This window comes from Aureobasidium namibiae (assembly GCF_000721765.1).
Source record: "Aureobasidium namibiae CBS 147.97 unplaced genomic scaffold scaffold_6, whole genome shotgun sequence".
NCBI classification, from domain to species: Eukaryota; Fungi; Ascomycota; class Dothideomycetes; order Dothideales; family Saccotheciaceae; genus Aureobasidium; species Aureobasidium namibiae.
In genome coordinates, this window is record NW_013581203.1 from 993505 (window position 1) to 1007353 (window position 13849).

General features: G+C 51.4%; 5 protein-coding genes across 5 annotated transcripts; 2 read left to right on the top strand and 3 right to left on the bottom strand.

Moving 5' to 3' along the window:
- Positions 1-1122: 1122 nt before the first annotated feature.
- M436DRAFT_71974 (uncharacterized protein) lies at positions 1123-4358 on the top strand (the record flags this gene model as incomplete). Its single annotated transcript, XM_013573284.1, has 10 exons — positions 1123-1171; positions 1258-1362; positions 1503-3008; positions 3060-3147; positions 3199-3359; positions 3408-3528; positions 3588-3621; positions 3671-3830; positions 4169-4201; positions 4309-4358. 10 exons carry the CDS (start codon positions 1123-1125, stop codon positions 4356-4358), a joined length of 2307 nt encoding a protein of 768 aa, XP_013428738.1.
- Positions 4359-5111: 753 nt separating this feature from the next.
- Positions 5112-7273, bottom strand: M436DRAFT_43582 (MFS general substrate transporter; the record flags this gene model as incomplete). The annotated part of the gene is made up of 5 exons (XM_013572972.1): positions 5112-6101; positions 6153-6313; positions 6374-6461; positions 6511-6542; positions 6901-7273. 5 exons carry the CDS (start codon positions 7271-7273, stop codon positions 5112-5114), a joined length of 1644 nt encoding a protein of 547 aa, XP_013428426.1.
- Positions 7274-7817: 544 nt separating this feature from the next.
- M436DRAFT_80981 (uncharacterized protein) lies at positions 7818-8743 on the bottom strand (the record flags this gene model as incomplete). The annotated part of the gene is made up of 4 exons (XM_013573365.1): positions 7818-7898; positions 7952-8306; positions 8346-8679; positions 8737-8743. The coding sequence occupies 4 exons, from the start codon at positions 8741-8743 to the stop codon at positions 7818-7820; spliced, it is 777 nt and encodes a 258-aa protein (XP_013428819.1).
- Positions 8744-9164: 421 nt separating this feature from the next.
- Positions 9165-11043, top strand: M436DRAFT_80982 (uncharacterized protein; the record flags this gene model as incomplete). Its single annotated transcript, XM_013573366.1, has 5 exons — positions 9165-9174; positions 9232-9249; positions 9317-9543; positions 9598-10855; positions 10910-11043. The coding sequence occupies 5 exons, from the start codon at positions 9165-9167 to the stop codon at positions 11041-11043; spliced, it is 1647 nt and encodes a 548-aa protein (XP_013428820.1).
- Positions 11044-11296: 253 nt separating this feature from the next.
- M436DRAFT_71977 (uncharacterized protein) lies at positions 11297-13849 on the bottom strand (the record flags this gene model as incomplete). Its single annotated transcript, XM_013573285.1, has 3 exons — positions 11297-11358; positions 11666-13733; positions 13787-13849. 3 exons carry the CDS (start codon positions 13847-13849, stop codon positions 11297-11299), a joined length of 2193 nt encoding a protein of 730 aa, XP_013428739.1.

Below are 13849 nucleotides of genomic sequence, written 5' to 3' on the forward strand. Positions count from 1 at the left end.
CGAGTTGCTCTTTCTATTCCTTCTCAACCTGCTTTATTACGCTTGTTCACCAGTCTCTTGTATCAATAGGCGGCTTTCATCGCTCTCGGCCCGACTGCCGTCGAAAGACGCGTGGGTTGCCGACGGTGGCACAGCCGCGACAGAATATCGTTGTACGATGTATACATAGGTTCTCCCTCCGTAAGGAAGGGCCGATGGGCCGATGGGCCGATAAAATTCAAAAATACGATAAAACACAAACAGCTCCCAGCCCTTGTGATCACAATATTGCAGTTGGCAGCATTTCTGAGAGCGTGTCAGCACGAAGCGGCGTGTGCGACTCTGCACAATGTACCTCTTCACCGCTTCTTCGATCCCACTATGAATAGAGTGGAAACACGCCTCCAGGGCAGACATCTCTGACCTTCGGTTCACACGCGCAACAACACAAATCACTCGAAGTAAGCTCCTCGTTCTCGTCGACCATGTGGATATAAGTGAGCTAAAGCTGTGGAGACTGGAGAGTGCACCGAAGCTACTACAATGACGTGTATCGCATGTGAGCTTCGAGAGATCTTGACGAGTTCGAGTCCAACCGCTTGCTCCTTCCTCGCTGATGGTTCATGATGCGCAGTAACCACATGTGCCTGTAGAGCTGAAGCGGAACGGTATCATCGGAATGGCCCTCAACCATATTCTCGCGTCATGATACCCGGTCATTGTCACGCTCGACGTTTGTTGAAGGATCGCAAACGGCAGAATAGTGATTGTTGAGTTCAAACACGTCCCACATTTATATAGATCGCGCATGAACGATGGGCGGCTGCCTTTTACTGGTGACCTTCTCAGAGAGATTGCCTTTCCGAGTTACTTGCAAAAGCAGGCCAAAAGACAGGCCATTTGATTCGTCAAACTTCCATATTCCTCATGACTCATGAAAGATTGGAGAATGACAGCATCCATCTTAAGCTCGTCATCGCATGTGAAAACCCAAGCTGTGCGTGAGCCTCCAAACAACAACAAGTTCACTCCACGAGGAGATTATCGATACATTTGGGTTTCAGAACGTGATCAGGTTCCGAGCGTATCATTCACACAGCGATCATCAGTACGATCCTTGTGTACGAGAATCAGCAGCAGAGAATGCCAACGGAGCCGCCTTCGGCTGCAGCGCAAGGAGGGCAAGAAACGGGTGAGTTCAATTCGGACCTCCATGTGCTGGCACTCCACGGAACCATGCCACCACCGAGATGGTCATCTGCTCACAGGTTTTCGCAGATGTGGTGCCGGCAACTGCACCTCAGTCTGGGGTAGATTCTTCAAAGAAACCACAGGCAAGCCAAGAGAAGCAACAAGTCTGTCGATTCTTCAACTCGAAAAGAGGTAAGCGGTGATACTTTGGCTCATGGACTACCGCGCAACGCCAAAAATCGTTGCGTGATAGTCATTGCAAATGGCTATTTCGACGAGTACGATGTGTTCAAAGTGTTAAGACTCACTTGCTGACCAGATGTGGTGAGTAGGTTGCAAGGCAGGTACCCAATGCTCCTTTGCGCATGTACGACAGTCAGAACCGACGACTTCTGAAGCCAAACCTCGAGCGCCAAAGCAGAAAGTGGGACGTGGGGATGGTCGCGATGCCGCGACTCCTCAACGACAGTATGAACCTCGTGTGGACCAGTCCAAGGTCGTATCTCGACCAGTGACGAAAACAGAACAAGAAGATCCACGAGTTTTCCAAGTAGGTCAACTGCGTCGTCGCTTTGCTCCTACAGAGGAACAGCTTCGAGATGCCACCCGTTTCAAGTTCAAACTCGCTCCAAGCGATCCCGACTTTCCCTTTGATCTTCCCTTCTTGGATTGTTCTCTGACCGTACCATTGTCGTATCCACAAACCAAGCCAGCTTTGCGTATAACCAATTCGGAGATGCCACGCGGGTTCCAGCTCAATGTCGAACGAGGATTCGACCAGATCATAGTCGAATCACCGAACGCGACTCTTCTAGGAGTGTTCAATCGTCTCGATAGGCAGCTCGAGACACTTCTTTCCGGTGAAAAGGCAGACACGGTCAAAATCGTACGGAACACACCAAGAGCCGAAACTCAAGTACAACCTCGACCTGCTGCTCAGGCACCCAAGCCACAGCAGACGGTCACTACACGAAAAGTAGAAACCGCTCCATCTTTCACCAGTGAACAGAAGTTACAAGCAGAGAAGAAGCGTCAGTCTGATATCAGGCAGCTTGTCGCAAGATTGGGCCGATTGCCAGGTTTCGTTCAGTCTTCTGACGATATCTCGTTCACTATTCCTTTCCAACCTACGAAGAAGGTACCGGAAGCCTTGAGAAACCAAAAGTCGATCCGTCTAGTTGTGCCTCAGCTTTACAATCTACATCTGCCTCGGATTGAGGTCGTTGGGAACCACGATCCTGCAGCGAGAATGCTTGAGCAATCGTTCCAAGAAAGAGTAAAGAGTGAGACTAGCTTGAATTTGCTCGCTCATATCAATTTCTTGACTCAGAATGCACATACTATGTCTGCCACCAGAGGACCAGTCGATGTCCTTCATGTTCAAGAAAAGTCTCAGGAAGCACCTAAGGCCGAGGTCGTCGTCCCTGTTTTAGCTCAACCATCTGGCACTACCGCAGACCAAGATTCTGACAGACCCCATATTCACGTCATCCCAAGACCCCCGGAATGGAACGTCAACGACGGACCCGATGGTTGGAGTAGTGATGATTCTTACTCGTACGACAGTGGAGACGAAACAGAAGAAGAGGATGGCGATCAGCCAGAGCAACCACCTGCCAATACGTCCGGGCTCGCTGAGCGCGGAATCATGTTATCATTCCCCAATCTGGAGTTGTACGGCTGTGAGCTCTTAGAGCTCGTCTCGCTCAGTATCACCGTCAAGTGCGAGCGTTGCAAAGACTTGCTTGATGTTCAGCGTCTGAGAAACAACACAAAGGGAGACGCAAGTGGTATGCGCGATGAAATCTGCAAGAAATGTGCCAATACCCTCGCAGTTGGTATGAATGCCTGGCTAAAATCTTCTACCCGAACATGACTGACAGCAATAGGATTTCGAGCGGACCTAATCCACCAAAACTCCGTGCGAGCTGGATATCTGGATCTTGACGGTTGTACGGTGGTCGACATGCTTCCAAGGTAAGTTGATACCACAACAGACATGTAATACCGTGACTAACTACTTTCTAGCTACTTCATCCCGACTTGCTCAGAGTGTTCTACATCTTATCCAGCTCCAGGTGTTGTTGGAGTTCGTGGAGACTCAATTCTAGCCATCTGTAGGGAATGTCACAGGAAGATGAGTTTCCGTATACCTGAGACCAAGTTCCTGCACGTTAGCACTGCTTCGAGTATGTTAACCTCTGTCGTGTTGAAAGAATACAGCTGATATTCTGCAGTCCGAGCAAGCCGTGCACAGACACGCAGAAAGGTCAAAGAGAACTTGGGCATCGTTGCTGGACAGGAGCTACCAAGACGCGGTCGTTGCACGCACTATGCAAAATCGTATAGATGGTTCAGGTATGCGCGCCTGTTTTCTTGTAAAATGTTGGCTTCCGGGCCATACTGATGATCAACAGATTCTCATGCTGCAGCAAAGTCTATCCCTGCGATGTAGGTCAAACATAACATGATGCAAAGGAAGACAACTAATGTTTCGCAGAGATGCCACGACGAGGCTGAATCACATCCAAACGAACATGCTAACCGCATGATTTGTGGTTATTGTTCTCGAGAACAAAATTACAGGCCCGACGACTGCCACTTCTGCCGCTCCAGCCTCATTGCGAGAGTTGGGCATGGATTTTGGGAGGGAGGCAAAGGTAAGACGATTTTCTTCACCATCGTTCATCATCACATTCTCGATTCACGCATCCATTCCTTGCCAATCGTCGATGCGGCAAAACTGATGGCTGTTTGTTTGCATCGGTGATGACGTCCTTCCTTCCTGGTGAATGACCACATCCTCCACGATCCTGCGACCTCCACGAGCCCCAGCTTTCCCCGCGCGCCGGTGTGAAAGCCTAAGCTGTGTACCTGTGTACACGATGCTTCTAGCGTGTCATGGCGTTGTTTCCATCGGGACCTGCAGGATGTTTCAATACCGCTTTTAGGCGAAACCACAGAAAACAATTGATCATGAGGGCTGACGTATGACCAGGTACTCGCGACAAAACCCGGATGAGCAGAAAAGGCAAGTACAACCAACCCTCATGTTCCTTTGTCGTTGCTTGGCAATATCCCGAGTGTGCTAGAGGCGCGTGACTCTTGACACAAATGCTAACGAAATTTGACTCTCAGACCCTCGTAAATATAAGCGAAGACCGGGTACGAAAGTCGGTGGTAGCTGAGGGCAGAGAGCAAGATCAGCACTCAGCTCGAGCGTGTGATTGATTATCGATTTGCGCGTTTACAGGTGTGGTCGAGAAGTCTGAAGGTCTTCTGGAGTCTTCGGCAGGAACACCGAAGGACAATGGATGTACGTAAAATTCAGCCACGCAAATCGAGGTTGAGAACGCATTGCAACGAAGACGACGGCACCTGATGCCAACAGCGTTCACATCGTCGAAGAGCAGACTCGTACTTGTTGTCAGTAAGGAAGCTCCCATGCAGAATATTATGCCACACCAGCCTTACATACAACCTCCACTTCCTTGGGATGAATTTCATTCGGGCACAGGGAACGGCAAGATCAACTTCGTCTGGTGTTTACATCTTTCCCTCGCCTGGCACCGGGTAATAAATTGAAGTCGTTGCGATTCCTTTGATGTCATGTCGACAAGCACAGCCGCATGAACATCTAGCAACCGACTGCCTTCCTCTCGACATGGCATTTTCTCAATCGCATGGAAACACTGCATCGCCTTCTGACGAGCCGTCCATCGGCAAGATGGACAGTGGTACTAGAACTGTTGCTTACGACCCCTTCCTCGCGATATCTGTCTGCTTTCTCAACCTACAATCGACAAGCCTGACAGAGCAACAATCTCACTAACTCCTTTGATCAAGTGCATAGTGTTGCTTGAGGTGCAGTGTTTTGGTTGCTATCTCCTCGATCTATCAGATCAGCATTCGATTTGTCGAAAGGCTGATCCTTGATCTACTCATGAAACAGCATTTTGTTCTTCTTCCTCCTTCTCTCCTTCCAACCATATCTCATGACCATCTCCATCTTTTACGAAAAGTCCTGCTACAGCACCCACTGCTGCGAAACACGCCATACACCACCACGACAGCCCTACCACACCGCGCCGAAGTCCAACACCGTAGATGTAACTCAGCACCAAGGGACCAATGGTACGAGCAGCAGAACTTGCGCTCTGACCTAGACCGTGAACAGTACCCAAGACAGATGGATGCGGACAGGCGTTGTTGACTAGGATTGCCGTGGCAGGCAATGCAAATGTTCGTGCTGTTACTTGTATGCAAAGCACGATGACGATCGAAATCCATAGCAATGGCCCAGAAGCTGCTGCAGGTGAAGTCGAAGTTGTCGGTACGAGGGAGAGAAAAGGCACCAAGAAGTATGCCAAGGGAAACAGGCAGAGCGACAACCGATATGATTTTACTGTGCCCAGGCGGAAAGACAGTTTTGGATAGAGTAGCAGCTGCAACGATATACCGACGACACCCAAGATTGCAAGCGCAGAGCCGATTCTCGCAGGCGGGAGAGCAAGACCGCCTGTCCAGCTGAATGGCGGATGAGGCTTGTAGTTCAACGGTACCCCTAGACTCGCATTTGGGTTGGTGCCATCATTCGTCTGGCCATGTGGGACATATCTTGGTGTCGACAAGTAGACAAACCAGAGACTGTTGAAGGTCCCTACATGGCCAGCTAGTAAGAAGTGAGCGGTGAAAGTGAAAAGCACATTGGGCGTACAGATGCGTGAAAAGGGTAGTTTTCTTCTTATCCTCGGAAGTCTGGGCGTGGGTGGCTCGTCGGTCGGCGACTGCATTTCCATTGTCGAAGGATCGATCTCGACAGTAGATATGGCTTCGTAGTGCTGCTCGAAGTTAAGTCTGAATATTGCCCGTGCGATCCATCGTCCAATGCGAAGGCCCAGGTCTGGCTTGTCCCTCAACAGCTCATGCGACTGTGCACATGTCAGCAACAGGCCAAGTGTGCTCGATCAAGTATTGTTTACCTCTTCAAGACCCAGCAGGACGACCGTTGATGAGAGGAAGAGAAACACAGCACTGACGAGGTTCGGAAGTGCATAGGGCCACTGTTTCAACCATGCAACCGAGCCGAACGAAGCAGGGTAATTTCCCGCTGGGTCAGCGAGCAGCCCACCGAGTATCGGCCCTAAAGTTCGATAAGTGATCAGCAAGAAGGGTTGGACGGTGAACATGGTGCATTACATACCTATAATAACACCAATGTTGAAGGTCATAGGGAGCAGGAGAAAGGCTCTCGATTGATATTTCTTATCGCGAATGATCTCGGAGATCATCTTGGAAAACGATCAGTATTGTAAGACATGTTGGAGATTCTAGACGTACCGTCCTCATCACACCGATGTTGCCGTTGAGCGCTGGGTTTTGTGTCAGTCGTTGAGGCGCTGGAGCCGCCGAACCATAGAGTTGCGAGCAAGTCATAGTGCTGCTCTGAGCCCTAGAGACATCTCCACCACGAGAGATTGTTGTTACATATGTTTGAGTACGATAAGTCATCAGTCATCTGGCTCGAAAGCCAGAAAGACATACTCTACGTCTGGTTTGGGCGGAAGTCGTCATTCGCCATAGTGTCACACAGCCCTTACAGTGTACAAGCCACGCTTTCCTTGACCTCACGAGCATATAATGCCGACAAGTTCTCAGACATGGAGGATGAAATTCTGCTCATAACTTGATGCTCTCTGGTTCGACGGTAGGAAAGAAAAATAGGCTCACCTCCACCAACAAATCTCCATAGCAATGCCACGGCAAAGCTACTGCTAAAGCCAAAGCCCAAAGCTCCGATAGCAGTGCCCAAAAGTCCAATCAGGATAACTCTTTTCCGACCCATGTGCTCCCAATCGGCCATCCTACCCCAGAAGACGGCCGTGCAGAACTGGGCTCCAGTAAAAGCAGCTTGAAGCATACCGGCCTGGTATGATATAGTGCTGTCCGGAGCAGAGGGAGAGAAAGAGCGGAGTTGATAGAACATATAGGCTTGTAGCGAGGTCTGTGTCAGTGGTTCAGACAGACGGGCTAGTGTGAGAATGAACAGTTGATCCTTTCGAGGTAGACTTTTCCATGAAACAGGTTTGGGCTTCTCGGACATCTGATGTAATGGTTGACTTGGAAGCATTCTCTCGTCCTCATCTACAGGTGATGCTTGCGGACCAGCCGGTACATAGTCACTAGACTCGGCGACATTCATATCCAGATCGTGACTGTCCCGCGAAGCCGTCCAGGATTTCTGGTCGAGCAACGTAGTGCGAACAACCATCAGGACCAGTGTACAACGTTGAGCGAGGCCAAGTGTAGTTAACAGATGGTTGTGGGGGCGTACGAGAAGGAAATAGGTAGATAAGAGTCAAGACGGATATGGCAAAAAGCAAACCTAAACTTGTATATACGTCACGTGGGATAGCGCGTTCAGCGGGGCATTGCAAGCAAGACGCCGTCTGATGAGAACAAGAACAAGAGCAAGAGCAGGAGATGGACTTGAGGATTAGTCGTCGTGGCATTGACTTGGTCTAGATACATAGTGCCATGCGGTTTGCGCTTATGGAGGTTGGAGAGAACATGCTGAAAAGAGTCGACGGAAAAACGGGTATGCAGAGCAGCAGCAACATTAGTACTGGTCAGTGTTTTTGAAGACCCTAGGCCTTGTTAGTCGAACGTCTTCGGCGAACGGGTTTGGAGGATTTGGCGTACAGTTTCGATTCGTAATAATCGATGAGCTGTCGCATGTTAGCAGATAACACACGCATGACCAAGGGTAGATGTAAATCACCTTCTGGGGACATTTCTGCCTGCATTGCTGCGATGAGTGCTGGGTCCTGTGGCCGTTCACCCACTTTACGAAGAATAACAGGCCGCCCGCGTTCTCCTCGACGGACTCGATCTGCTCTACGTGGTCTTCCCAAGAGCCCTCGGGCAGAGCATGCGTCTTTTCGTCTTCTAGCTCGTCGGCTGTCTTGATCGACTTTCTTCCACGTCTCTTGGTGGTAGATGTGGCATCGGCTTCAGGTGTGTGTTGTGCCAATGACTTTCTCTTAGTACCCTTCTTAGCGGGAGTCTTGGGTTTGGCCTGAGGCTTGCCGCCAATCTTGTCCCAATACGCGTTGAGGACATCCATAGCACCGGACCTAGGATAGAGGGATTAGTGGCGTGCGAGGGGAATTGACGCTGTTGTATTGACTACTCGCAGGTTGTCTTCGGGCTCCCAAGTTCGGTCTTCGGCGGCTTCGTAGCCGAGCCACTTGACTTCGTAGAGACAGGTTTTGCCATTATCCCATGCGTGGTTCAGGATCTTCTCGACAACATATTCATCGGCGTCGTCTTCGTCATCATCATCGTCGTCGTCTTCTTTGACATTGTGCGATTCTCCGTCAACATATTCTTTCTTGGGTTCAGGCTTGGGTTTGGCGGCGACTCTCTTGGTTGCGGGCTTCTTCGGGGGCAGGGTCTCGTCGTCAGACAGAAAATCGGATCTTTCGTCCTCGTCGTCAGAGATGGCAGCTGCGATTGGTCAGTGATGGGTCCAAAAGACGCGCCGAACGAGAAGGATAGTCGTACGAGGCATGTTGAAGATGAATCGAAGGTGCGGTGTGCTATGTCGCGCGACAGGTGCGGAAGGGTGTTGCAGTATGCGACGGATAGTGTGGATGGCCTTGTGTGAAAGTTGTTGTCGATGGAGACGAGCAGACGCGACTGGCGCAACGCGTCTCGGTGTTTCCAGAGCTGCGGAGCGGAGGAAGGAACCGTGAACACAACTGGGCGCACAGACCAGCTGAACGTGAAAGTCTGAGGGAAAGTGAAGGTGCGACGAAAGTCTGAAAGCCAAGCGGCAGCGACCAAACCAAGCAGCGACCAGCTGACAACAACAACCACCGCTCAACCCACCACAAGCACTACCGGTCACTCGCTCCTTCCTCTGCTTTTCAGCACCTTCTCCGGGCTTCACTCCCTTCGCCGACGCTCCCCAGGAGCACCAACTGCCTGCCATGTCGATGCGTATGCCAACAACGGTCCAAATAATTTATTGCTCCCCTTGCTGACATGTGCGAATAGAACTTGACATGTCCAACGGTACTACCCAATCCTCTGTATCCATCTTCGCTTTCGAACAAGACTAATTCCGTCATCCTCCCCTCAGCCCAAGTCGCCAAAGACGAGAACGGCCGCCCCTTCATCATTGTAAGAGACCAGGGCAAGAAGAAGAGACAACACGGAAACGACGCTGTCAAGTCACACATTCTTGCCGCAAAGACGGTCGCCGGTATCGTCCGCACATCTCTTGGCCCTCGCGGTCTCGACAAGATCCTCATCTCCCCTGATGGTGACATTACCGTCACAAACGATGGCGCTACTATCCTGTCCCAGGTACACTTCCACCTGCTCTCAGTCCATCCACTTCCGCCTCTGATCCTTATCTAGATGGAAATCTCAAACCACGTCGCCAAGCTGCTCGTCTCCCTTTCCCAATCCCAGGACTCGGAAATCGGTGACGGTACCACTGGTGTCGTCGTCCTCGCTGGCGCTCTCCTCGAGCAGGCCGCCGACCTGATCGACAAGGGTATCCACCCTATCCGCATTGCCGATGGATACGACGCCGCCTGCGAGGTTGCTGTCGCTCGCCTCGACCAAATCTCAGACACCATGCCCTTCGACAAGGATAACACCGAGAACCTCTTCAAGGTCGCAAAGACCAGTCTAGGAAGCAAAATCGTCAGCAAGTCACACGACCAGTTTGCTCAGATTGCCGTCGATGCTGTCATGAGTGTCGCTGATCTTGAGCGCCGCGACGTCGATTTCGAGCTGATCAAGGTCGATGGAAAAGTCGGAGGTAGTCTTGAGGATACACTGCTCGTCAAGGGTGTCATTGTTGACAAGGACTTCTCACACCCCCAAATGCCTTCCGAGGTCAAGGACGCCAAGTTGGCCATTCTCACCTGCGCCTTCGAGCCCCCAAAGCCCAAGACCAAGCACAAGCTCGACATCACTTCAGTAGAGGAGTTCAAGCGTCTGCAAAACTACGAAAGCGAGAAGTTCGCCGAGATGATTCAACAAATCAAGGACACTGGCGCAAACGTCGTCATCTGTCAATGGGGTTTCGATGACGAGGCCAACCACCTTTTGCTCACAAACAAACTCCCTGCCGTGCGATGGGTTGGCGGTCCCGAGATTGAGCTGATCGCTATTGCCACAAACGGAAGGATAGTACCGAGATTTGAGGATCTCAGCGCTGACAAGCTCGGAACTGCTGGCATCGTCAGAGAAATGAGCTTCGGAACCACCAGAGAGAAGATGCTCGTCATCGAGGAATGCGCCAACAGCAGAGCCGTCACCGTCTTTGTTCGTGGTAGTAACAAGATGATCATCGACGAGGCCAAGCGTTCATTGCACGATGCTCTCTGCGTCGTCCGTAACTTGGTTCGCGATAACAGAATTGTCTACGGTGGTGGTGCCGCAGAGATTGCCTGCTCGCTCGCCGTCGAAGACGCCGCCGTCAAGTCTCCTGGCCTTGAGCAATACGCCATGCGCGCCTTCGCAGACGCTCTGGACAGCGTACCCATGGCACTCGCCGAGAACTCTGGTCTCAGCCCCATCGAGACTCTGGCCCAGATCAAGAGCCGACAGGCAAAGGAGGGCAACTCAAGGTTGGGTGTCGACTGCATGCAGACCGGCAGCAATGGTAAGCTACTATCAACACCAGCCCTCCGTTCAGAAATTGCTAACATGAACACAGATATGAGAGAAAACTTCGTCATCGACCCTCTGATCTCCAAGAGACAACAGCTGCTCCTGGCCACACAACTTTGCCGCATGGTGCTCAAGGTCAACAACGTCATCATCGCTGGAAGCGACGAGAACGAGTTCTAGATGTGTTGATTTCTGCTGCATGAGATATCATAGATGGCGTTGGCAAACGAACTTTTCAAAAAGGAGATATCCGGCTTGACCTGAAAGATAAAATGTCATGTTGGAATGTAGAAATACAATTACCTAAAAGTTGCCTCTGATACAGGCTTGCCCCAATTTCGATTGCAGAGCACGATTTCATTTGTGAAAGCTATATGGCACATGAGAGAAAATGTAAGGATGCAGTTTGAATAGTTGATTGCTGTATATCTACCTAGCTGGCAAGGTGACCGTCCATGGTAGTTTCCATGCACAGAAAGGGGCTACTAAATAATGCTATCGTACATCAAGTACAAGAAAAGGTTTCAGTCATGATGGATTTTGGTCATGATTGAATCGGGGTATCGGGGGAACAAGACATAGAAAAAAGAAATCGTCGTCTCGGTAGAAGCTCATCATCACCATTCCCGTGTGCGGTACTGTTGTCCAGGAGCAGCGCTTGCACTTCTGCCTGGAATGTCATGCGGTCGGAGAGGAGCGGCTGTTGCGCTTCTGGCGGGAACTGCATGTCTTTGGGTAGGGAGTGCTGTTGCGCTTCTGGTAGGAACTTCGTATAGCGGTTGGAGAGGAGCTGTGGACGCACTCCTGCTCGGAACGCCGTATGGTTGGTATGGAGCAGTAGATACACTTCTGCCAAGGACTGCGGGTCGTTGGCTGGGAGTCGCTGTGGCACTTCTGCCAGGTACCTCACGACGATTGTATTGAGGATGCCCGCGGTATTCGTCGATGAGCCCGTCGTAGGCCTCAGGAGGAGCTGTGGCACTGCGTTGGGACCCGGCTGCCACAGAAGGTCTTGCAATCTCCGGAGGACTCGTAGTACTGCGGTCTGGCGGTGTGAACGAAGGTGCGGCTGCCGCCAGTGTAAAGGACGGGTTGAAAGCAACGTAGCCTCCCGATGCGGCAGAAGCGGAGCGCGGCGGCGGCTGCACCTGCTGATGCTCGAAGGGCTCCGGCATGGCTGTCGTCCGTGTTTGCATCTCGAAGCTCTGGCTCTCGGGATTGGGCGCGCGACGCGAAGAAAGGCTCATGTCGCTGTCCATGCGAGATATGGGAGTGTATGACCGTTGGAAGTCCTGTTGCGGTCTTTGTCGCGGTAATGCAGTGCTTTGCATGTTGTCATAACCCAAGCTTTCCTGATGCATGGGCATTTGAGGATGAGGAGACATGAATCGAGTCGTCGGGTAATCCATCGGCTCTGGAGTTGTGTCTCTGTCGTATTCCATTCGCTCATCAAAGTCGTCATGCCTCCATCTTTCGGATTGTTGTGGTTCCGCAGCCGCGCTTCTACCCAGGTAAGGTTGACTTGCATATCCGGACTGGTCGTCAAACATGGGCGGTGCAGGCCTGGAAGCATAAGAAGTCGACCTGTCAAATGCAGGCTTTGGATGTGCGGGATGATAGTCCGACTTGTCACTATAGCCCATGCCGCTGGCGTGTCCAAGTAATGAGGCGTCCGAAGCATACGTGGCGTTGGACATGGCGGACGCTTCGGTATCCGAGCGGTAAGGCATGGCCGGGCGACCGCTTTGATGAAACTCGGGAAGAGACGGTTCGCGGTGCATTGCCATTGGTGGTGCTGTGTGAGTGCGAGATGGAGGTTGTGTTGCGTTGAGGCTGAGAGGAGTTTGTTCGCGACGCAACGGTTGTTCGGGAGCGGTGAAAGTGCGAAGAGGAGGCAGAGGATGGGGCACAGTGTCGTTTGTAAGAGACATGAAATCGCTTTCGGCTTCAAGGTCAGGCGTCTGAGCAGCGACCTGAGGCAAGGTTGGTTTGCGGTTGACTTGTCTGCTGGGAAGTTGATTGGCTTTCTTCGCCGCTTTCGCCTCCATTTGTGCCTGCTTCTTTTCTTGTTCTTCTAGTGCTTGCTTGACCTTCTGACCCACAGCTTTTTCTAGTCTGTGGTCGATCTTTCTTCGACAGTAGTTGCTCAGTCGGCCATCGCTCTGCGGAATGTAGTGCCATAGAAAGACCAGGTAGAGGACAACGGCGATAATTAGACAAAGAGCTGAGATGACCCAAATGACAAGGGTGAAGAGCATGGTGAAGAGAACAACGGCTTGTTCGCGGTTTGCCTCGGCTAGCGTTTCGACATTGATCCAGAACTGCTCGAACGAAGAGTGGTCTGCTGTTGCAGCGTGGTCTCCAACGGGGATGAGATCTGATTGCATGAAAGAGTAAAGAGTGATGGCGTTGACGACCTGGCGAGGGCCCTCGGCAAATATGATGCGCACAGCGCCCTTGAAGGCAAAGTAGACGAACAGAGCGATGTAATCAACACCCTTCTTACTCTTGGTCAATTCGGCGAAGACAAGGAAGCGTTTCCAGCCTTTGGGTCGCATCGACTGCATCGTGACGGCAACCGTGTCCATGTAGCTCTCAGCAACACTGCCTCTGCGGATCACGCGAATGGCGCGTACCCACTCAAAGAAGCAAAGAACCCATGAGAACATGATACAAGCCGCAAAGATCCATTTCGAGTACTTGAGAGGGATACTAGGCTCGATTTGGGAAGACCATTTGTCGTATGCGAGGAGATTGACTGCTGTGAAAGTGTCGGCGCCATACACAGCAACTGCTATGAGCGCCATGATCCAGAGCCAGCCATATGAGAGATAAGTTAGAGCACCGGAAGCGTGAAAATCGGAAAGGGTCTAGACATTGTCTGGTTAGCGAGCATACAGAGGCATCAAGTCAATCAACTTACCACATAGTCCCATTTCTGCGACTCATCCAGTTTGCCCTTTTCCCTGTCACCCGAACATCCCAT